The sequence below is a fragment of the Drosophila biarmipes genome, chromosome 3R, assembly GCF_025231255.1.
Source record: "Drosophila biarmipes strain raj3 chromosome 3R, RU_DBia_V1.1, whole genome shotgun sequence".
Lineage (NCBI taxonomy): Eukaryota > Metazoa > Arthropoda > Insecta > Diptera > Drosophilidae > Drosophila > Drosophila biarmipes.
In genome coordinates, this window is record NC_066616.1 from 30,785,493 (window position 1) to 30,810,138 (window position 24,646).

The 24,646-nt window shown below is 45.3% G+C and overlaps 6 protein-coding genes across 6 annotated transcripts; 3 read left to right on the top strand and 3 right to left on the bottom strand.

Annotated features, from left to right (window-relative positions):
- Positions 1-3,496: 3,496 nt before the first annotated feature.
- Positions 3,497-4,402, top strand: LOC108025141 (enhancer of split m5 protein). Its single transcript, XM_017095413.2, has one exon. The coding sequence runs from the start codon at positions 3,555-3,557 to the stop codon at positions 4,086-4,088; it is 534 nt and encodes a 177-aa protein (XP_016950902.1). The 5' UTR covers positions 3,497-3,554; the 3' UTR covers positions 4,089-4,402.
- Positions 4,403-9,009: 4,607 nt separating this feature from the next.
- On the top strand, positions 9,010-9,701 carry LOC108025159 (enhancer of split m4 protein). The gene has a single exon (XM_017095436.3). The coding sequence runs from the start codon at positions 9,051-9,053 to the stop codon at positions 9,492-9,494; it is 444 nt and encodes a 147-aa protein (XP_016950925.1). The 5' UTR covers positions 9,010-9,050; the 3' UTR covers positions 9,495-9,701.
- A 987-nt stretch (positions 9,702-10,688) lies between these two features.
- On the bottom strand, positions 10,689-11,958 carry LOC108025062 (enhancer of split m3 protein). Its single transcript, XM_017095320.2, has one exon. The coding sequence runs from the start codon at positions 11,796-11,798 to the stop codon at positions 11,133-11,135; it is 666 nt and encodes a 221-aa protein (XP_016950809.1). The 5' UTR covers positions 11,799-11,958; the 3' UTR covers positions 10,689-11,132.
- A 5,575-nt stretch (positions 11,959-17,533) lies between these two features.
- On the top strand, positions 17,534-18,447 carry LOC108025127 (enhancer of split M2 protein). Its single transcript, XM_017095394.3, has one exon. The coding sequence runs from the start codon at positions 17,631-17,633 to the stop codon at positions 18,261-18,263; it is 633 nt and encodes a 210-aa protein (XP_016950883.1). The 5' UTR covers positions 17,534-17,630; the 3' UTR covers positions 18,264-18,447.
- A 1,231-nt stretch (positions 18,448-19,678) lies between these two features.
- Positions 19,679-20,417, bottom strand: LOC108025104 (enhancer of split M1 protein). Its single transcript, XM_017095368.3, has 2 exons — positions 20,122-20,417; positions 19,679-20,059 (listed from the first exon to the last, which is right to left on the bottom strand). Exons 1-2 carry the CDS (start codon positions 20,330-20,332, stop codon positions 19,800-19,802), a joined length of 471 nt encoding a protein of 156 aa, XP_016950857.1. The 5' UTR covers positions 20,333-20,417; the 3' UTR covers positions 19,679-19,799.
- Positions 20,418-23,956: 3,539 nt separating this feature from the next.
- LOC108025156 (enhancer of split malpha protein) lies at positions 23,957-24,646 on the bottom strand. Its single transcript, XM_017095433.3, has one exon. It carries the CDS (start codon positions 24,573-24,575, stop codon positions 24,156-24,158), a length of 420 nt encoding a protein of 139 aa, XP_016950922.1. The 5' UTR covers positions 24,576-24,646; the 3' UTR covers positions 23,957-24,155.

Below are 24,646 nucleotides of genomic sequence, written 5' to 3' on the forward strand. Positions count from 1 at the left end.
CCACCCAGCAGGCCCACCACCCAAGACAAGTGCCACATGTGCTCGCCACATGCGCAAACTCCGCGCAGGAGCAGCAGCTACAGTATCATATCATCCCGGGTTCCCAAGTGCCAGAGTGCCAGAGTGCCAGCCCAACGCTCGCCTGCCACGCTTTCAGCGCAAGGAACCCAGCAGCAAGCTCAACACGTGCAGGATAATCTCGTTTTTACCCCCGACTCTTGTCGTCCCTTCTTAATTTTTTTATTTCTCGAACCATCCTCATTTTTTCCCGTTTCAATGCAGAATAAATATTGAGAGCGTTGAGCAGTTGTGGTTCCCATGGATAAGGTTCGACAGCAAGGGCCTTCCTTCCCCTATCCTGGGCACACATCTCGGCTTTCTGAGGCTAGGGGAAAAAGTATCCCACGGTTCGAGTGGCAGCTGTTTGCAATTTAGGCCACAGCCCCGCTCATTTCGTTGCCTTGATATTGGTGGTGGTGGTGGTGGTTGTTTATGGTCGTTGGCTATGGTGTTGCTGTTGCTGTGGCTGTTGCCCCTTTTGACACATATTGCACTTGCTGCTGATGTTGCTGCCGCTCCCGAGTTGCAGCAACTTTGCTTAATTGCTTCGCCCGCCGTTGGGTCACGCGCTGCCTTTGCTTTCCACCTGATTGATGTTTGCTTTTGGGATTGGAAAGCTTGCAGGTTGGTCGAACGCGTGGCGGAGGACAAGTGCTGCTCTGCTCCGCTGATTGGGAGCGTGGGTCAGTCACGTGTTTGGAACACAGCCGGCTTAGGGAATCCTCGCCGGAGCAAGGTGCAGCGTTTGCGGCGGCCTTTTTGATAGTGTTTTAATTCGAATTATATGGTCTTATAATTTGGAGTGTTTGTTGTCTGTGGGCCGAGGATTGGGAGGTGGGTTTTCGCACGAGGGTTGCTGCACCTCGGCACGAGCTCTCTATAAAGTGGGTTTGGGGTCGATTGCGAAAGGTCAATTGTGTTTGAGTGCTAAATGGTTCAGCTGATTAAATGGATTGAGTTGCTTTGGAGAGAAAGTGAAGGGGTTAAGATGCTGCTAAATTATCATAGTTTTGAATACATAATATATTTATTACTAAGTTGGAAGCTTATTTCTTATATTTTAAATTAACTATAATTATAATTACTTCATACTTCAGTAGGAACAGACCTTTTGAATGCCACAAACCAGAAATAAAACGTTCATTAATAAGTTTATAAACTGTTATTTATTTAAAATACTGTTATTTACTTTAAATACTAAATAAAGATGAATGGGAAATATCCGATATTTAAAGCTCCTGACATTTCATATAATAAAACATATATAATAATAAGATAATTAAATCGAATAACCCTAGAAACGGTGGTTACCTTATATTCACTAGCTTCGGAGTAAGAAAACAATTTCCTCTGTAATTTTGGAACACAAAAATCTAGAGACAATCCCATGTAATGTCAAGATAAGTGAAAGCCTCGAAGATGTTCAGGCCCACTCTCATTAACGTCTCGGCTATTTTTCCCATGATGTATTTAAGGCCAGAACAATCGCATTAACACCAGGAAGTGGCCATTCTTCTCCAGCCAGCTCTGAGTTATTCCAAGCTATTCTAAGCATCCCACGGATTGCGGACACCGTGGACACTGAGCTCAGGCCAGCTCGCAACAATTGTCCACTTATCGTGCGGCTAATTTATGGCCGGGCAAACATTTGCCGGCGACATTTACCTGACAAACGAACTGGTGGTCCGGCATAAATCCCTCAAAGGATTGCCAGTCAGCCGCGATGGGATCATTGTCGGCTGGCTACTGGGGACTGGGAGTCTCACTCACCTTGGAGACATAATGATTTGATTGCCCATTGACGAGCTGGAGCGCCCCCTCTCGAGCGCTCAGCTTTTTCGACTTCAATCAATGACAGACGGCTCGTTAAACTTCTTCTGCGGGTGCGTTCGTTCAATTAGCCCATGTCGTAAAGTACAAATAACTATTGCGTACGAGTTCCGAGGAACTCGGGGCCCGGCCATAATCATTAAGCCAACTCAACCGACTGGTAGCCGACTGGCAATTTAAATTAAACAATCGTCAATGACGGCGACAAGAGTGAAAAACTAAAGTGAAGCAGTAGCCGGTAATCAGTCGGTTTGTTCGTCAGTCTGGCAGTCAGTCAATCCGCCAGTACGTCAGTACGTCAGTCCCTCAGTCCGTCAGGCCATCAGTCAGTCACACGACGATTGCTACTTGGGCCTGATAATAAGCGTCGCGCCGGCGCAATAAATGTGTGCCGACAGATAAATGTAGGTCCTCATCTGGTTGTTGCTTCTGTGTATCTGCGGCCCAGTGTATCTGTGTCTGTACTTCGCTCCGTGTATCCGTGCCTGTAATCGTAACCATATAAGCGTCTTAAATGGCAGGTGTGCACATCGCGTGGGAAACACACGACGCGTCTCGAGCGGTTCTCACGATATGAAAATCGAGCAAAACAAACCGAGAGACCCCGAAAGACCCCTCGAGACCTCGGCGGCAGCAACGGTGACTGCCACTTTCTCGGGATCCGAAATTCGAATTGGATCTGGAATAGGGATTGGGGTTACCATTAAGGGTTGTGCTGATGTGGGGATCGACCTAACATTGGGTCAGGATTTATGGGACAGTGAAATGCTATGGGGGTCCATGACTAGGAAAGTGCTTTAAGTGCTTGTTTGTAATAAAGTGGAAATTACAATTACTTGCATGAGCGGAGGAGTCTTTAAAAATAGAAAGATTTTTTAGGTTTTTAATTAGTTTACTGATTTATTCGTCTCTTTTGAATGAGACAATCTAGTAATTTAATTTAATAGTATTATTGTTCTGTAAGCTTATACTAATAAATCACAGAATATCTGTAATACGTACGAGTATATGATGTTATTATAAGGTACTTTTTGTTATATTTAGGGGCTCACGATGCGACTCCTTCAAAACACCTACTTATTTGTGTAACTGGCAATGATCTCCTCGAGGCTCTAAGCGATCTCCTCCCTTCCTCTCAACGGTCCAAAGATCAGTAAGCCACAACAAGACAATTACAATTTTACCCAGTTTGATTTTCATTTGCTGGCCCAAACCGAATCAGTTTGTCGCAGACAATTGGTACACCAATTCCGGGCACCACGTTCCCACGTCTTGGCCAGCATTTTACGGTTTAATTGCAGTTACAAAGCGTCGCCAGGACGAAGTGCCCCCACTCCTGGATGGCTAGACAATTGCAGGGAATAAAACACACAAAGGGAGCCAAGGAAAGCAGCCGAGGAAACTCATTCTTTACCCAACAACAGCGATTTCGAATTCGGTTTCCTTTCCCACGCACGCACAGCCGAGCAATAAGATTTCCAGCTCTCCACGGCTCGGGGCTCGCAGGTAGCAGGTCCTCCGGCAAGGACCTTCTCCAGATTCTCATCTCGGCTATAAAAGCCGGAGCAGTCGAGGAATCCGGCATCATTCGAGCAGCATCCTGCAAGCAATACAGATCAGCTCTTTCATTTCCACAAAACTACTTCTACAAAACAACCTTCAAAATGGCACCACAGACCAGCAACATCGGCTCCAACGGCTTCGTCTCGAAGACCCAGCACTACCTGAAGGTGAAGAAGCCGCTGCTGGAGAGGCAGCGACGGGCCCGCATGAACAAGTGCCTGGACACGCTGAAGACCCTGGTGGCCGAGTTCCAGGGCGACGACGCCATCCTGCGGATGGACAAGGCCGAGATGCTGGAGGCGGCACTTGTCTTCATGCGCAAACAGGTCGTCAAGCAGCAGGCGCCGGTCTCCCCACTGCCCATGGACAGCTTCAAGAACGGCTACATGAACGCCGTCAGCGAGATCTCCCGCGTGATGGCCTGCACCCCGGCCATGAGCGTGGATGTGGGCAAGACGGTGATGACCCACCTGGGAGTGGAGTTCCAGCGCATGCTGCAGGCCGATCAGGTCCAGACTTCAGTCGCCCCTCGCCCACTCAGCCCCGCCTCCTCGGGCTATCACAGCGACAACGAGGACTCCGAGTCCGCCGCCAGCCCCAAGCCAGCCCAGGAAACCATGTGGCGCCCTTGGTAGATCATCATCATCATCATCCTGATAAGCAACGACATCGAATCCTGTCTTCCATCGCTAAATCATTAGCAAATCACTACCGACATCGAATCCTGTCTTCCATTAGCAACTCCTGCTAAAACGAATCATGTCTTCCAATTGAATCGTTAGCACTGTGATAACAGCTTTACCTAGTTTATAGGACCAACCAAGCTTTACTAGTTCATTAAGATTTAGACTTTAAGAAAACCAAGCTTTACTAGTTCAATAAGATTTAGGTTTTAAGAGAATGCAGCCGCAGCTTTAATAGTTTTTAAATAAAAAACATATAAACTAAATACTTTGGTCTTTTTATTATCTATTTAAAAAATATTTCGGAGATACACAATTGTGTGGGGTTACCTAAGATATTATCTAATTAGTTTTGGGTTTCTAGTGATTTTAAAACTTACCTTAAATCTTCTTGGATTTTATTTTTTTACTGTCCTTATCGGAAAGCAATAAATCCAGTAGTATAATTCTCGGCTGCGTTTACCGGAGTATATTTATTACATCATTTCACATCTTTAATTTTTTAAAAATAAAGCAAAGCTTTATATAAGCAAACACAAAATTATATTTAAACCAGTTTAGATATGCTATCTTGTTTAAAGGTTTCATTTTAAGTGCAGTCAAACAAATGTATCTTAAACCCATCCACAGATATCTTATTATGTCCAAGTAATGTTAGAACAAGCAATGTTATTTCTGTCATGCACATATCTTTTACTCCTACTTGAATAGATCAATTCATTAGAATAATTCCACAGTTTATGGGTCAAAGGCCGTCCCTCCCCCACCTGACGAGCGATCTAAACAAGTTCCGTGCGTGACACCCCGGCTGGGACCTCCTCGGCGGAGTGCCAGGGTCCCCCGGGTCCATGTAGGAGGTCCTCGAGTGCGAACCCAGACAAGCCCCTGGCCAAACGACGCCCCCGAGGCGCAGGGACACAAAAGAGATACTGAGACCTGTCTGCGCCCCGATCAACAGCTTAACACCGTGGTGCTGCACGTGTTGCCGGGTCTTGTCGAATCTGCATACCGTCTACGCCTCGAACCCCTGGACAGGGCTCACATAGCGCTGTGGTTCTTATTTTTATCCAGTTAGGGGAGGTTCCGGCACCATCGAGTTAAACCGTCAATTACGACCCCTTTTGTGGACTGCACGTGCGTGCCGAGTGATGGGCGGGGATCGAACGGCAACGGGACTCTTGATGCTCCGCTGATATCCTAAACCAACAGTGACAATGGCCACAGCTTTCCTGGAACTCGCCTCCCGCATATAGAGTTCGGATATGCGACCCACCATCGCACATACTAATTTGTAAACTAAAAAACAAGAACCACATATAAGGGAATGTTGCGCTGTCTCGTGTCAAGTGCAGTGTCCCTGTGTAATCCGATGAGCCGGAGGACCCCACATGTGTTGTGCATCACCACGCTGATTGCGGGCTGTGTTGTTTTATCATTACAAACCCAAAGAAACCGCCACGTAGGTCCAGCATATCATATTTATATTTTAGTTGGGGCGGTACCCTCTAGCTGAGATCCTAAGGATTCGAATATTCGTTGGTAAGGATAAGATAATGATAATATATTTTGATATGAACAGAAGAAATTATTCTTTTAAAGATATTTTCTACCTATTTAGATATTACCTAAGACTTTGCCTTGATCCACTTAAATAAAATTTATATTATACGTAATTTTTTAAGTCTACAAATAACTTTAAAATTTACTTTATACAATAAACAAATATGATAATAAGAATCTATCTTAAAATTATATTTTCTTTCTTTAATAGTTTTAGGGAACATCGAAACTTCGAGATACTTTCGTTCCTTAAGATACGCTATTCACCGATTCCCTGTTATTGTTATGCTAACTGTTGTGCACATGCGACTGACTAGGGATGTTTCTCATCCCAACCTTATAGCTCAAGTGCAGATCGTCTTACGTTCGACGGAATTTTTCGCACGCCTCGTTTGATGTTCACGCTGCTGACCACGGAAAACGTAAACGGAAATACCGTAGCAGATTCGGGCAGTTAGCACATCCTCTGGTCGCCGCACCGCCGGTGGGTGTGGAAGGTCCTGACCGGTCTCGTTTAGTGCTGTCCGGTGTAACAGGACCTGCGGAACAGGACCTGCGGCGGGAGGGAAGACCTCGATGATCGGTGGGCTTTTCCCGCCGCCAGTCGAACAGCGCACATGTGTGAAATGTCCACGTTGGCAAGTTGCTCACGTTGCCGCACTGTGGTGTGGAATGGGTTTTGGGTGGATAGTCAGCTAGATAGGAGTGCACCGTAGATCAGGGGACGTGACGGGGCCGCAGTTTGGACCGTAACACCCTGCTGCGAGCGAAACGAGGTCGTCACGTGTACAAACACGATCGTTCCCACCCCCCGTCCGAGTCCGAACACTTGGCCCGCAGACAATGGACTGCCAGGGTCAGGTTGATTTTATTTTATTTTATTTTTTTCACCTCTCTCCTCTGGTCTTTTGTGCGCGTCGGGCTAATCTACAGTTTTGGAACCTTAAATGATCGGGCTGCGATAGGAAATCAGTGCACGTGTTCGGCCGAAGATTTCCCTGGAAGATGGAGGAGTGGGGGAGCGATGGTAGGCACCACAGTAGTCACCCGAGAGCCAGAAAAAAAACCACTGCAGGGGCAGCCGAGATCCTAAAGACCCCCAGCGGGGCCTTGGTTTCCCAGCCAAATGGTTAGCTATTTTTATTTGTTTTGGCCCTGCACACGTGGGCACACAATAAAGTTGGGAAAAAACAACGATCGAAAAAGGGAAAACTGGGGGCAATGAGTCGACCGAAAAAAAATAAAAATAAAGGACCAAAACACAATTAGAACGACACAATCCCTGCATAATAAGGCCGAATAATGCGGTAGCATGAGTCAACCGAAAAAGATACGTGGAACTGGATGAGTCCCGAGCCCAAGGCTATAAAGGCCAGATTCCAAGAAGTAATTCAATAATTTGGGACTGTTGATCCAGCAAAGGATATTGAAGAGATTGGAGGCAGCTCTTGTTGAGATAAAACACAGGGGATTTTATAGAAATATTCTACCTCTCTATCAAAGATACTTTGTAGCTTAGTAGAGGAGGGACTTTATCGGAATGGCCTGAGCTCTTAATCCCGAAAATTGGTGCAGTTTTCTGTTGCTTTTGTCAGCATATTGTGCTTCTTTAATGACTTAATTGGGGCTTGGGTGGAAAAAAATATATATGTCCTGAAAACATACATTTGCACAAAAAAAAGGGTATTTGAAATGAGTTGGTGACTTAAAAGTCTTCAAGAAAATGTTAATAAATATGCCTTAAATATACCTTAATAAGCCCAGCATGTTTAAATTTGTTTTGCTTAAAAATGTTTTTTAAGCTTTTGCAACCTAAGATTCAAAATTGTAAGCTTATTTTACTTAATCCTTTTATTAAGATCGCTGTAACAATAAATCATATTAACTTGGCAATAGTATTTTTATGGTACTGTAATTTTTCGTTCAATAAGTCATCCAAATGGTATCCCCAAATAAAGACAATTATCCCATCCTTTCACTACAACTCATCGATCCGTTACCACACCCACTCAGCCAACAAAGGGCACCATATAATCATCATCACCTCACCGCCAGCTCAATAGATCCCAGATCCAGGACGAACTGTTAACGCCAGCCTACAACTTCTCACCGAGGAGTCCTGCTTAATTTGTCCCAACTCACACCGGGTTCCAAATATTTATGGTTAAGTCAAGGGACAATCCATTAAGTACGCCAGGGAGATATCCAAAGGGAGCTGGGGAACACAAAAAGGCGAAAGAAATCCTGGGAAACCTTGGCTTCAGCGCCTCACGCGCCATCAAAGATCCACATGAAAAAACAAAAACCTCGAAGGAACCGCACAAAAAAGGGACGGGCGTCCGCTGTGCGTGTGCTGCTCCAGCGATGTCCTCGTGATCCTCCTCCTGCTCTCACGTTTTATTTCTTACCCATACCCTCCAGGCCCCTCATAATAAGAAGCGGTCCCCTGCTAATTGTGTGCCATCAGCAACAGAAATTAAAAGCAACTCCTTCGACGTCGACGATCCTTGTCCTCCATCCCCAGTCCCAGGCCCATCTCCAGCGCTCTTTTTATTTCTGGGCCACGCCTCGCCTCCACATACAATTTGATAAATTTCAAATTACAGCGCATTTAGGATCTCAGGACCTCGCTCACATGGTGTGTGTGGACCTACCCCATCCCCGCCAGATTCTACGGATTGTTTGCCTATTGAGCTATGCGGAGATCTTCTGGTTTTCGGGCATTAATTGTTCGCCGCCGTTCGAGCGTTGAAAATTGAAAATATTCTCCCACGTTCTCGAGCTGCACACGTGTTCGAGAAATGGAAAAGGGATTTCCCCCGCCCCCTTGGATCCCTCGTCCAGATCCATAGCCCCGTCCCGCTCGCACCGCCTGGGGATAATGAGATAAGTGCACATAAAAACCAAAAGTGATCGGCAGTAAAAGGGAAAAAACAACAACCAAACGAATCTCCTTTTTGGAAAAAAGGATCCTCTGCGAGACTGTGGGAACTGGTAGAAAGTCTCGTTTCTCACGATCCTGCAGCAGGATAAAATTCCCCATGCCGCCAACAGGTGCGAGCGAAACGGCACCACATGCCGTCACCCTCCAACGCACGCAGGTTAATGCCGATGCAGTCCCTTTTCGAAAAACACACCTGCCGTTTTTGTTGTTGCCCCGCCGGGGAACGGTCTGTGTATAGGATTTTTCGGGACACGTATCCTTGTAGTTTCCCACACTCGGTGTTTTGTGACCTGCTCGGGGTTCGGGTTTCTCCTGCGTCCTGGCGGGTATAAAAGGGCCCCGGCTCCGAGGACCAGACATCATTCGAGCTCATCGCTTCGTACAGCAAACATCTCCCTCTCTACATCACCATGTGCCAGAACAAGAGGAACACCAACACCATGACCATCAAGTCGAACAAGAAGCTGTCCTACAGCGTGAAGAAGCTGCTGCAGAAGATCTTCAAGCAGCAGCAGCGCGTCGAGGAGGAGGAGCAGAACCTCAAGAACACCCTCAAGGCCAACTCGCTGGAGTCGCTCGAGTCCATGGAGAACAGCCGCAATGCCGATCTGGAGTCCTCGCTGGAGTCCTGCGAGAACGAGGCCAACGAGCGCCTCTCCCAGTCCTGCGACATGGAGGACTACGAGCTGGAGCAACTGCCCACCGTGCCCGTTCACTTCGTCCGCACCGCCCACGGCACCTTCTTCTGGACCGCCGTCTCCGATCTGCCGGCCGACAACGACCTCATCGAGCCCCTCTACTGCTCCACCGGCAACGAGATCGCCATCCCCCAGGATCGCTGGGTTCAGGCCTAAGCAAATCCGAGCCAGAACCAGCCCGCCCCCACCTGCAACCAAGTCTTCCATTGGATCTCCAGCTTTAATCAACGTCTTCCGTTAATTTTTGACATCATTCCACAAAAATTAACTCGCAAGCCGATCAACTCAGCTTTACAAAAATTGTGATACATTTTACTTAACATTTACAAAAACAATCAAAATATATATACAATTTAAAAGAAACTTTCGCTGTTTTATCAATTCATTTGTAAAGCATTTCATGGGGAAATGGTTATCTTTACCATAACATTGTGTTACATTTTTTAGGGGAAAACCACATGAATAGAAATCGAAACTCCTTTGTTCCAACGATTTTCCGTTTACAAATCAACACGGAAAATAACTAGGGAGCGAGATCCTTTGTTAATTGGCATGACTCATTTGAAAAACGAGCGGGCCCTAATCCGATTCGATCCTGAACCTTTCGGGTCTTATTGTTGATCACCCTACCTGCCAGCAGGTAGTGAGGACGGGACAGTCGGGGGTTGCTTGCTTGGCCTGTTGATCTGGCTGCAGTTCCAACCAGTTTTCGGTTCGGGCAGGTAGAGGAACTGTTGATGGCCGATCAGATTGGTGGACGAACAGGGTCCAATTAGATGATCAGCTTATTATGTGAATGAATCAGGGCCGAGTCGGAATTGTGTTGCATACATTCAGGGCGAGGCATCTTCACGGCAATTAAAGGTAATTTATTGGGGCAGTAAACAAAATGGGTGATTTGGGCCCATAAATAAACGTATTCGCTTGGATATTGCGCAACTTTAAACCAAAAAAAATAAATATTGTATTATTGGTTTATGCAAATAGCATAATATATAAGTTTCCTATAGAAAATATATTAAATTCTTTATACTTTGAAGTATATGTATTTATCATACTTTAAATCTAAAAGTATACAATAGCTTTTATTGAAAATAACAAAGTATATAAAAAATAGGCGTAAGGATTTTAAGTTACCTGGCTTAAACATTTGTATTATTATATTATTATCAAACAAAAGAGATCTGTTTTGATGGTTTCATTTGGGTTAATTGAAACATGTAATTTTTAATCCAAAATAGTATCAATTTTTTGAAAAGTATTTAACAACATTATAACAGAGTGTACACATCCTTTTGAAAATCTGATAATAAAGAAAGTCCCCCTCCCCCACCAATAAAAAATATAATGTGCAATTCTATTGATTTATTTTATTTGGGTAGTCTGTTTTTGATTTCTCGTTCTCAACTAACCATAAATTAACATTTATAGACTATTTAAAGCTTAACATAAGGTATCTAAGCAATGAAGAGAGCGCCACGAGCTAATGAACTTAGGAAGCGTTTGCAGTAGGAAAATAGCGCACTCGAGTAGATATATATGCCTATTCACTGATTGATCGTACTTTAGTTATATCACAGTTTGAAATTAAACAAACAATTTACAAATTACCATTATCGGGACTAAAACTAAAGTATTTCAAAAGCATTCAGAAATCGATTAGCCAAACATCGACCTCAATTATCCTGGGTTGTTTTGATTTACTTTGGAAGACAACGGATCGTGTTGCATTTTTGGGTTTGCGATTATTATGTTGTAAGGATAAGATCTAGATTCGGGCAGGCGTAGACCCAATTACCAGGGCCTCCAGACGGGCTCCGAGGCGCCGGACTCCTGCGAGCTGACCGACGCCGTCTCGGATAACGCGTTCCCGTCGACGGATGTCACATCGATCAGCTCGTCCTTGCCGGTGAGGAAGGAGCTGTAGCTAATGGCGGCAGCGGCGGCCGCCGGTCCATATCCTCCCAGCAGTGGGAAGGCCAAGTGCCCCGATGGCTGCGGTATTTGTTGCTGATGCTGCTGCTGCTGCTGCTGGAGCAACTGCGTCTGCAGCTCAATTAGGCGCGTCGAGAGGAACTTCATTATCTTGCGGCCAATCTCATCGGTCTGCTGGGTCTGCAGCAGGACCTGTGTAATCTGATCGGCTGCATGCACGTAGCCGGAGCGAAAGGACTCCACGTGGGCGGTGCTGGTCGAGGTGGGCGGGCTGCCACCACCGGGGACCACCCCCTGCAGGGAGAGGCCGCCGCGCTGCTTGAGCTTCCGCATGTGATCCACGGTCAGCTCCAGGATGTCCGCCTTCTCCAGCCGGGTCACGTGCTCGCCCTCCTGCTGCAGGCACTCCACCATCAGGTCCTTGAGGTCGTCCAGACACTTGTTGATCCTGGCCCGTCGCTTGCGCTCCAACAGCGGCTTCATCACCTTGCGGTACTGATACGTCTTGGACATCTCCATGACCATGGTTGGGTGTCTCTACGCGTGTGTTTCAAGGATCGTTCTTTCTGGTTTCTCAACTGCACATTATCACTTGGGATTTCGGATGGTTCTTTGACTTTGCGAGTTACGAGAGTGCGCGTGCGCTGCGCGTTCCACCGATTGCGGTGCGTTCGACTGGCGGCACTTTTACGAAATGAGTGGCAAACTAGTTCCCAGCCCTACTTTTATACGGCGGGCCCGGCTCTCCCGGAGATCGGGGAGCGCGCTCTCCCGGCCACAAAGCTCCCGCATGATCACTCACACACGCTCCCATGGCCCGCCACTTGGGCCCAAGATCGAGTTCCCCTCGGCTCGGCTCTGCTCTTTCGGTCGCGGATCGGTAGCTCGGCCAGCGGCGCTCGGCAGCGGCACAAAGAGAGGCTACTGTGGGCCACCGATGGGGGTTGGACCTGCAGTCTGCAGGGCACAGTGGGTCTACAATTCGTGGGATGGGGATTCAAATATATCTTTGCATGTAGAAAAAATTCGAAACAGCATAATATCCACTAAAATACCAGGTATTATAGGACGAAGGATCGGAAAGTCTCTACAGCAGGAGTTAGCATAGACTTCAATATTTAAGTCTTGCAATAGCATAGACACTTGTTGATCCTCATAAAAAAGAGGAAATAATATCATATTACTATTCTCATTTTGAAGTCTTTATAATCCATTAAAGTGTATGTTACACATGCTATCTTAAGCATAGAGATGAGGTAAGTACCATAACTAACCAAGAAATAATTAGGTTCTCCTAACTAATAATATTTCTTTAAAGTTATTTAATTTTTTTACTTACCCTTTTTAAAAATCTTTTTATACAGAACATTTTAAAATTGATTTATAATCAAAAATTATTTGTATTTTTTAGATATCTCCAAAAAGTATGCTATAAAATTCCGACTTAAAAAGGATATTAGTAGTTTTAGGGTGCTTAGGTACTTTTATTTATTATTTGAACTTAAAAACAATTATATTTTAATTTATCGTGGTAAAACTATTTAATAAAAATTTGTTTTTGAAAGCCAACAAATTTTAAAAGATTCAAGAGACTTATAACTTTGTTGAAGAGGTCCTAGGGACTCCGAAAAGTATGCTATAAAAACAACCTGGTTTGGATTTCACTTATTGAACCCCCAATTAAAAGCAATACCTACTACAAACTAAAAATGCAATATTATGAGCTGAACCTCACCAGTTTCGCACCAAGGTGCCTGCAAATGGGAGCGAGTGAGAGCGTGCCCGGCCGCAGCTATAAATGTATCTGTATCTGTGGCTTTGGTGCTCTGGCGCGCGTCGTCTTCAATTGATTGCATGGCCAGAGGGAAGCCGAGCAGTCGGCTTTCGGATTGGATTGGATCTCATTCTCAGAGGCCCAGGCCCTCCCCCGCACCCCCTGGGGCCGCCCCTCACCCCAGTCGCACTTATTGTCAATGATGACAGTGCTCGGCTCCCATTCGCTGTCGCAGTCCGCTGCTCCGTGCCGCTCGCACCAACAATGGGACGGAGACACGAGGGAGCCTACGACTACGACTACCGACCGCCTGTATGTACGGCCATGCGATTGTGGGACCCATGGCTCCGCGGCTGTGTGAGTGCGGTGTGCCTACTTTACGAGACCGTGGGAAACAGATTTGTCGTGTGTTTCCCACACGTTGGACGGATGGCTGGATTGTGATGCGATCCGATGGATTGCTGAAATGTTGTTGCTGTTGCTGCTGGTTGATTTCAAGCGGGTTGACTGTCAGCCGCCGATGGGGGGCAGTGGGCGAGCTGGTGGCGGGGGGATGGGGTGGCACGGGGGGAGGGGCTGCCTTAACTCGCGCAATTATGTCGCATGCTTGGCTGATGATGATGACTGCGACAACTGCACGGGGAGAAATCGGGGTGCCCCTTTGGGGGGTTTCTGACTTCTCTTAAGGACATTGAAGATACATTTTAGATAGTTTTTTCATTGAAACTATTGGCTTAAAAGTTAATACCCAATGTTCAAGGAAGAGTTTGTGGTATCAGTAATTTATCGGTACAATAACATTTTTTTAATAACTAGAAACTAAATTAAAAATAAAATAATTTACAGAATTTTAAAATTGAATACTCAACATTTAAAGAGATTTTAAACAATTCAATCAGTCAATAAAATAGTTAATAAAAATATACAAAATTAAACAGATTTTTTTTGCTATTTAAAATCCCAAAACAATTATTTGTCTGGACTTGGCTTAAAGTAGATGCCAAAATTGTTTTACCTAGTGACTTACAAGTAATCTACACCTAGCATGTCAACAATTTCTAACTTAAAGTTTTATGTAATTCACAATTGCCAAGCCCCACATAAATTTAGTGCAAACTAGCTGTATTTCCCTCTTTTCTCTCAGTGCACCACCACTATGATGGCTTTGGCTTCGGGTTGACTTTTCGCTGAAGCGTATCGATTAAGTGTAACAGTTTCGCTATCTCGGCGCATTGGCGGTTCCAAAAAAATAAAACAGAAAACTGCTTTTGCATAGTCCGATTGCCAACCCTTCGCCATAAACTTTAACATCCGGTTGTCGTTCTAAGATTCGTTTTTCGTCCGTCCTCCACACATATATTTTTTTAATTCGCTGATCTCAGGGCTACTGGTCAGCACAGAGTGTATAAAATGTTGCCCCGGCTGTTTTATGCCCCCTTTATTCGCAGCTGGCTTTATCACCATGGCGGCAATATGACACTTGTGGTCGGACGCCTCGGAGTTATTTCTCCTCTTTTTTTCCGATTGTATTTTGTATATTTTGTGGCCGGGCTTTTTGCCTGGCTAAGCATTTCCCATGATGCTGCAGAATCGCTCTGTTTGTTTGTCTTCTGGCCCTGACTTCCGTTAGCCGTTTGGCTCGACTTGGCCTGGCACGGCTTGGCTTTCTGCTGACTGAAGCTGGAGCCATAACAATTAAGCCTCCCAAGGCACTGCGATGGCTCGCCTTTCAAGATGCCTCAACTTTCAACTTGGCCGGCACACGTGGCGTATGAGTAATGCGAATATGCAAAATAATCGCGCGGACAGCGAGACCGCAAAACCATTTTCGACTAACCTCAATGCACACTAATTGCTTGTCATATATGCCCCCGTCCGCGTGTCCGCCGATGTGTATATATGCCATATAGTTTTGCACAAAACTTGTTGCCATCGCGCTGGTCGTGTGAACCAAAAGCTTAAGAGCCAAATAGTTGCTGATGGGTAAAGACAGCGTTGAGGGGTCGCTCGGCACCGAATTTCGAATGCTCTCGAAGGAGGAATACTAATATATATTATAATATATAATACCATATGAAATCAAAGAGACAGAAAAAAGAAGACATTGGAAATGTATAAAAATTACCTGTATTGACAAGCTATTAATTAATCGCTACAATAGTTATTACTTTATAAATATTACCCTAGACCCCAGTAATATATTTAGGTTTAATAAACATCTATAAACATTTGGTGTGAAAATAATATCAAAATATTTTCCTTCATCTTTTTTAATTTTCCCTTTTTATTTAAGATCTTTTTTCCTGTAGCCAAGGAACCCCTTCATAAGGAAGTGCAGAAATCGCCTAACGACTCCCCGAGTCGGTCTGCGAAAGGCACAAGCCCAGGCACAAGCTGGCCTCTGTCGGAGCTGCAATCGCAATCGCACTCGGAGTTGGCTTCGGAGTTCCAAGTTCCGAGCTGCGACTCCAAGATGCAGCCTGAGCCGGTGTCCGTGTTGCCAAGTCAGTCGCTTTCAATTTGGCAAACGTGCAGTTCAAAGCCTAGACGCTGATTGGGGGCAAAAGTGCGCGGGCTGGCGGGAGGCTGAGGAGGTGGCAGTGTTTCAGCCAAGATTAATAGCGGCCAAAGGCAAGAGAGCCGAGTCAAGTCGCGCCGAGAGATCTCTGGTGCGCAAGCGTGCGGTGCACACGCGATTGGCACGAGTTTGGGCCAACAAAAAAATATAGAAAAACTACAGAGCCGAGAAAACCCGATTCGTGGCTCTGAGCCTCAGCCGGCCCAACTAGTTATGGCAGCTAACTCCGCTGGCTGTGCAGTGTGGGAACCTGCGCTGCGGCAAGGACTTGCTGCCTGAACGAGGTCACGGCCTCATTAGATCCCCCATGCCCAGAGGCACACCATACCCTTACTTATATCCCATTCCCATTCCCATCCCGTTCTCGTTTCCCAGTTCCCAGTTAGCCGAGCGTGTGAACCACAACATGTCATAATCCCCTCGTTGCGACTAGTCCCTTTTTAAAATGAACTTATCAGCGCCGGGCTCTGCGAGCCTTGATTATAAACGACAACAAACAGGCCAACAAGTAGCAATAACAGCTGCTCGGCTCGGGCAGAAACAAAAATCACATCGAAAGGAAACAGAAATAACAGCGTCGTCAGCAGCAACAACAATGGCAGTGCCCCGAAAAAGCCGAAAAACCAAGTGAAATTCTTATAAGCCCTTTCCCACACTCGAAGACATCGACATCGAAGCAACGGCGACGCCTGCGCCTTTTGCCTTTGCCTCATTTCGATTGCCCGTTCAGCTCGGTTCAGTTCCCCAGGACGGAAATGCCCAGCGTCTTAGTCCCACGCTCGCAGAAGGAGAGCCACAGGAACAGGTGCTGTTCGTGCCCCTTCGACTACGGCACTGCGGCGAGCCCTAGCCCCTCCTCCTGCGCCAGCCACATCCATCTCCCCCGAAATCCCGACCCCGAGCCCTGAAGCCTGCAGACCGGACAACAACCCATGTACTACTGGGCTCCGGGCTCTGGGTACCGTGTGAATGTGAAAACAAAGTCAGTCGTGCATAAATGACGAACAGGCGATGCGCACAGTGGGCTGGAGCTACCATCTATTGGGGAAATTAGATACAAAAGTACATGATGATGAAAATCTAAATACCCACCTAGGAATAAAGCAATATATCATAAGTATGTGGCAATAAAGTTGATAAAATATTTTAAAAACATAACTATATCCCACATATTATTAAATATCTCTAGACTGTTGTCCGAATTTCTTGCTTTTTTATACGAACCCTAAGTTAGTGTAACGTTCCTACTCAATTGTTTTAATCTAATTTTAACCAAATTTTGAAAATATTACTATTTTAATATTTTACTTTTAAATATTCAAATACGTTTATTTAGATTTTCTTATTGCATTTCAAAAAATATAGGCAATTACAAAATTTTTAAAGACATTTTTTTTTAAATAATTTTTTTTGTATCTTTATTTTAAAATTAAAACACTAACACCTTTTTTAATATTCGGGGACTCCTCAGAAATGGAATAAAATAATAAAAGAACTGTTTTCATTTTGTTTTATATTTTTTAACCCGCTGAGCCCACTGTGCGGCAGCGTCGTCTTCATCTACCTGCAGCCAAAACTCATCAAGCGGCCCTTGTCGATTGTACGTGCATGGGAAAAGTACACACACAGAAGACCGGAGCTTGTGGATTCCTGTTGGAATTTATTTGGGAAATACGCGCACATAAAAAGGCCTTTGGCTCCGAGTGCACCCCTCCTCCGGTGGGTTCACCTCTCACCCTGGCCCGGCTGTGTGTGAGAGTGCACTCAAATTTCGTACGGTGCTTGGGCCACAGCCGCTCGTGAGATCAGCCGGCGTACGATTTCACTCTTGACTGGCCATCGGCAGCGCAGCGACTTGGCCTCATATATAAATATGAGCGACGCCGGCGCAGCAGCATCAGTAAACGACCAACTCTCGCGAGGTGCGCACACGCAACGCTCGCCGTCCAGATACGAAAAACCATAGTTTTTATAGAAACCCACAAGCAAAAGCTCCGCAAACAACATGTATCTGGATACCAAAAACATGGCAACCGGCAGCACGGCAGCTTTGACAGCGGCCGCACCCGCCAACGCAAAGGCCACACGGCGCATGCGCAACGTTTGGCAGCCTCTGCGTCGCCTGCTGAAAGTGGGCGGCAAAGGTCGCACCGCCCAGCTGACCTTGGCCCATCCCAACAACGTGGATCTCAACAACACACAGCAGCTAGTCCAGTTGCCTGCGGAGGAGGAGGCTAAGACCACGCCAGAGGAGGCTATTCACAAGTACGGCCTGGAGCTGAGGCAGCTGCCGGAGGAGCAGGAGGAGGAGCTGTCCCTCACCCAGCCCCCCAACACGCCCACCCTGATAAGCAGCGTTTATGTGGACAAGGTCAGCGCCCAGAGCTGCGGCAACTGCCAGCACGGACGCAACTGTCAGCACAGACACCACAGCAGCAGCAGCAGCAGCAACAGCAACTCCAGTGCGAGTGCAACACAGTTGCCCAGCAACCTCTGGGATCTGCAGTTGCCCCTCCAGTACATCAGCACCGACAATGGCACCTTCTTCTGGGCCAACACCCAGGATCGGGTGGACGACGATCTCCTGCACGCCCTGCTCTGCCAGAGCTTCAGTCAGCTGCCCGGAACCCTCTGCTAGTTGTAATCCACCCACAGAAACACCTCATCACCCCCCCCAACACTAAACAGATCTCAAGCTCACCGGGGGTCACACCCCTAATTATTGTAATTTCACTTATTTATTCCCCTGCGCAATATTTACGTTGTTAATGTGATACTAATTTGCATGTAAAATAAAATATAAACACTCAATTTGTACCATACAAATGGAAAGAAGAAGAAAGGAAACGTTTTATTACTTGATTGGGGGTCTGAGGGAAAGAACCCTCTCGATAAGGAAAACCATTATGCTTGGGGCTCCAATTTTATGGGAATTTTTAATGCGTTCTGTTGTTAATGGAATTTACAATTTGGACCTTTAAACCCAAAGGTAGTTAAGTTGTTTGAAAATATTATTCTATTATGTAACCTAGGAGACACAGTATCTAAAGGGTTTGAAGTGTGTTTATCTTCGAATTCTAGAACTTAGGAAATCAAATGTGGATATTTAGTACTTGATAAAGATATTTGTAAAAGGAAAGCAATCTTTCGATAGATCATCTTTGCCAGTAAGAAAGACACCAGACACCTATTCCGTACTATCATCATTGGGGATCTGGGTGAGAACCCGATCTTTCAGAGTACTGGCATAACGGAAGAACGAAGATCAGAGCAAAGGATAACGGAAGCAGTGTTATGAGTGGAACCTAATGAGGCCTGACAGATGAGCGGTCTGCGAAGACGGGTTGTCAAACTATAAAGGGAAGATGAAAAGAGTTGGGGAGGATGTGCAAACAGGTATCACCTTGCAGTGAATGCCCCATCGATGCTGCCACACTATAGGTTTAAGAATTAAGGCTTGCAAAGGTTAGCCTGAACACTTGTATCCTGTGTCAATGCCCTTCATGAGTGGCTCAAGTCAATGAGTCGTGAAAGGATATGGGCAGTCATTAAGCTTACACCTCTTATAGGCACCAACGGAAACTCGCTAGGGAAATTTCATTCAAGATAGGTAGCTGATAAAGCTTGTGGTTAAATATTATTATCCCGAATTCTGGAAGTAATAAATAACCATTTAGAATTTGTGGGAGGGAACCCTTGTGGTTAAACAGCTTGATAAGGGTTTTTTTTAAGAAACATGAAATGTTGATAGCCAACAGGAAATAGATTTTTATTATCTAAAACATAACTAATATTTAAAAATAACAGAAATAAAATGTTTTAATCAAAGGGAATACAAATAAAATATAATTAGTTTGACATTGCGTATATATTTTTAAGCTCTGATTTATTAAGAGAGTCTAAGAGATCTCTCAACATTTTCAAACGACCTTTAATACCTTTTTGGACAAGTGATGGCACTGCTGACCATATCAAATTGTGCCAACTGCCTGTGCCTAAAATGCATTTCACTTTCGGTACCCACCCACTGTGAGCACCCCAATTAACAACTCGTTTGCTCGTGTCTCATAAATTCGTAGGTTTATATTTTGTTGTCCAAGACAAAAGGATGGCTATGTCGGACAAAAGGTGGTCCAGTGTATTGTTTCCGACTTTACGACCATGGCGATCCCGACTAGCATTTCTGGTCGCGCAGAAGGCGGAAGAGCTCAGCGGGCTGGGCGCCGGAGACCTGCAGGGCGCAGTTGAAGGTCTCCAGCAGGCAGGAGTTGGCCAGCTCGGCGCGGTACTTGCCGTTGGTGATGCACACCGGCTGGTAGATCATCGAGCAGGGCTTGAAGCACTCCTTGACCTCCAGCTTGAAGTTGCCCAGCTTCTCGTGCAGATTCTCGACGAACTCGGAGCTGCACCAGGCGGCATCGGTGGCGGCATAGGCTGGGGGAATATAAGGATTTTATAGTTCGGTTTCCAAGCTAATTTCTGTTTTTTTTGCTCACCCTGCAGGCTGTTCCTCTCGCGGCGACAGTTGTGGGACAAGAGGTTGCAGTCGCTGGCAAACTCCTTGAAGTTCTGGCCATCAGTGCCGCAGATGGGCTTGTATATGCTGGGACACATCACGGGGCAGGCAGTGTCATTGGTGGATACCGTGTTTCCGTACACGGATGCCACCAGCACCAGGCAGCAGATTGTCAAAGCTTGTTTCATCATTTTGAGGTTGTTCTTTTTAGGTTTTTTGGGTTCTTTGGGTTTTTACCACGAATGCGTTCTCTCTGTAGTAGCTATCGATTTCAATTGCCGTGACTGTCTGAAGTTTCATTGATTTTTATATATTTTTATGACTCTCTATAGCTACTAGGAGATATGGTATCAGTTATAGCGTGCTGATAGGGACGGGCCCCTTATCAGCGACCCAAACAAAAACTCGTTGGCGCGGTCTCCAAAGTTCTACAAAGTACCGGCTCTGTTTGGGTGACTAACTACCTTTATACCCTTACGCGGGGTATATTTGTTTTTATCAGGAGAAGATACTGATAATTGTAATAAAAATCCTACTATTGCGTAAAATATCCCTGTTGCGTATTCATTTGATTGCACAAAGAACCTTGAACTTAAATATCTTTATAAATTTTAATGACTGTAAGAGCATTAAAAAATTGACTTTCCCTAGCGAGTATACTTTTGATTTTCCAATTGACTTGTCTGCGGTCTAGGTAAAATGTTTTTTTCAAAACAGCATCATCAAAGTTTCTGCTATTATCTTGTTTATCACATATAACAACGCTTCTGTCTGAAAATATTGATAATATCGGGGAAGAATACTTTTCTATGTTGTTTTTTTGGCTGTGCTTGTGATAACATTGTTTACAAATTGTCAAGTTGAGGTAACTTTTTTTTTTGGGAAGATGACTCTTGTTTCTCTGGAACGTTAGTGATTTATTACTAAAAATACGGCTGACATTTCCATCAAATTAAAGGTTGTTTTGATTGCTTTTTTTTTAAGAGTTCCTATTAGGTTTTTTACATTGTATTTACATAAGTCTTTAATAAAATACACTTTATATATACACGTTATATCTAATAATTTAAACTGTAACATTTATAATTAGAAAAGTACAATAATCGGATAATTTAATAGGTATATGGCTAAGTAGATTAAGAAGTGATACAACACGATTCTTCGCTCATTATCGAGTCCCAAAAAACCCCCATACCCTTCACTCGCAGACGTTTTGACAAATGATCGTGGATCGCTCCACACATTTCGATGGCCGGTCTAATTCGGTTACAACATTCTGACCGCCCACATTGTTGCACAGCTCATCGCAACTGCCGATCTCCGTGGGGCACAATGGTAATTGAGGCCTCTCGACGCGCCACACACAAACGGTGGCCAGGAGGCGGGGAATCCCGATCTGCGCCGGCGGTGGCGGTGGCCAAGGGAGCGTGGTGGCCGGGCCTAATCACCGTTTAATGGTGTTCACACACTTGTTGCTGACGGCGCCCTCCATAGACCTGGCCAAAACCAACAAGCCCAGAGACCAGCCAATCAATGACCGCTAAGCGAATGCTCGTCACGCACGCGAAGGCCGCTCCGCCGGTCATCGCCAGCCAGAATTGGGTACACACGCGTCCATTAAACCCAGCTCCGAGGAACGAAGACCACGAGGCGCAACCCCACAGCAATCCCAGTTCCAGTCCCAGAGCCAAAGCAAGCGCAGGATCAGGTTGTTGCTTCGGTCTCAGTGCACAGGTATGCAAATGAGGCACAGCCCATGCGAGATAGCCATCGGGGCTACGATTCAGAGACCCACTCCCCCGGACTCATCGCTATCATCGCCATCGCCAACGGCCTGAACAGTGTCATCAGCATTATCAACGGCATTCCATGATGGGTTCTTTCTTCCAATTCTCAATTCTTTCGTGCAGACAAGCCCCGCTTTGCATACGAAATTAATTATGTGCTGTCAAAGGCAATTTAACAGAAACTTATATTGCTACTTAATTTACGTCACGGCGCTACCAGAAGTTTGGTATTCACTTGGGAGAGGTATTATAAGATATAGGGGAGGTTTGGGTTATATTACATATTTACTTGATTCTAAAATACTTATTTAACAGATATATCTTTGGTGTAATCAAAATGAGCTAGACTTAATAAACTGTATTAAAACAACCTATCTAGATAGTTAGATCTTTTATAATAATATGATCCGTGCTTTAAGTATAAAACCATTTGATATATTTTATATAATCTTATAAAAGTTAATGTAGTAGAATTTGTTTTCTAAGAAATAGGACTTGGGAGTCATAAGCAAGTAAAACTATCTAAATCTACCTTAAGTTTAAGGAAGAGTATCTTATGGATTCGAACACCTTCGAATCGTTCTGGATCTTTCTGGTTATTCATGTTGTTATTCATTTTCTTTACTTTTCCAACTCCTTCGCTGGCTCCTTCCCCGCTGTCGACATCAATTTGCATTTTTAGTGTAGGAGAAATGCGTTTGAGATTGATAGGGCGGGACGGACAGAGTGTGTGAAAGAGTGGGAATGTCGTGCGAGGGACCTGCGTCGGATTTTGATTCTCCAGTTCCCTAGCCCAGGCGATTATCTTTTTGCGGCAACTGTTTTTATGCCCAATTTCAACGTCCGCCTCGAGACGCCTCGGCATGTGATTCGATGTCTTGAGGTGTTGACGTCTACATGTTGCATTTTAATTGTGGTTTTTGGTGTTTGGTTCGTGGTTCCTCGTTCTGGGATCTTTCTTGGGGTTTTCCCCGCCTTCTAGCCGCCTTTCTCCACTCCCTCGCCGACTCATAAATAAGTTGTACGACAAGCGACAAGCAGCCCGCTCGCCAGGAGCTGCCGTGAAGTTATGCGCACGACATCCATATTTGGCCGCACACAGGTGGCGATGGTGGCCTTAGCCAAGGTGATAGCCATAACACTTGGCTCTTGGCCAACTTGGCTCCCGGCCATCTCTCCGGAGTGCGAGCACATCACACCTTCTGGCCACAATGGCCACAAGACAAGGCTGCCCGCAAGGTTGTCCATTTTGGGACAGAACTATCCCAGGAATGACTTTCTTGTGCCAAAGCGTGTGGGCTGGTTTTCTTCCAGGATGTGCTGGAGTCTTTACTGACCCAGTTAGAGGGGCATTTCATTGTACCCCAGGCAATTACCACATATTCTTGTAGATTCCATAAAACTGGCTTGAAATAGATGTCATGATAATTATAGGTATCCTAAGATATTTTCTTTAGCAGATTAATGATAACGTATTATAATCCACTGGTATGTTACTGGTAATACCAATCCTTATCAACGAAGTTTCTTGAAGTAACCTATTTAAATATTGTATATCCACGATTCTTCTCTATAAATTAGCTACAAATTTACTGAAATCATAACAATACAGTATCATACTTTTTTTAATCCTTTAATCTTAAGTAAATTTTATTACAGAGAACTCTAAAGCAACATTTATAAATCAAAGTCTATTGTTACATCCATTGCAGGTCTGTTCTATTTCCTTTCCATTTCTGAACTCTTACTCAGCAAACTTCCCCGAAATCATAACACAGTAACTTTATGGCAAGTAATTCAAGTGTTTTCTCCTCTTTTATCATGCTCTGGAAAAACCTCGAAGAATATCTCTTCAACTACTTGCTCTTATCTGGCACGTCGACTTCCAGAACAATATTTGGTGTAGGACAACAGGCGATTCATTCACAAGGAATGCCGACGAATCATAACAATCTGGGATGAGATAACTGCAGTGTTTTCTTCTTATGCTGAAACCCAAACCCCTCGACCAATAATAAGATGAATGAATTTGATTTTGATATTTGTTTTGTAATTTGTACGTGTGTTTTAAAGCTCTCTTTTTTGTCTATCACAATATCTTAGTAACTAATGGAAGCGCTGGATCGCCGAGATTGTAGTGGGTTAAAGCCGCTGGTGCTATCACAATGTTTGCAGAGTTCTTAAAGCTTGAAGATTGAGGGGCGGAAGGCTAGACTGTTTTGGGTTTCTAAGCCTGGGCCCAACGATCCTGGAACTGCATGGAGTAGCACATGGCGGGCTCAACGCTGGCCACTGGCTGGAGGTTGGTGGTCCAGAAGAAGGTGCCGGCGGTGGTGCGAGCGAAGCGAACTGGGACATAGACGTCGTCCTCCTGCTCCTCCTCCTCGGCGATCTCGAACTCCTGCGAGTGGGCCAATTGGGCCAGCTTCTCGTTGGCGGCGTTCTCGTCGATCTCGGCGTAGTAGGCCTCCTCGACTTGGGCGTTGCGCAGATTGTCGACGGATTCTAGGGACTCCAGCGAGCCCTGGGGCTTCTGCTGGCGCTGCTTCTGCTGCTTCTTGAAGAGCGTCTTCAGGACCTGCTTGATGCTGTAGCTGGTCTTCATCTTGTTGTTGGTGGTGGCGACGACGACGACTTGCTGGCACATTTTGGTTGTTGAAAATGTGGCTATTTGAGTGTGCTGAGTGCGTGTGTTGCTTGAAAGGCTGACGATGTCAG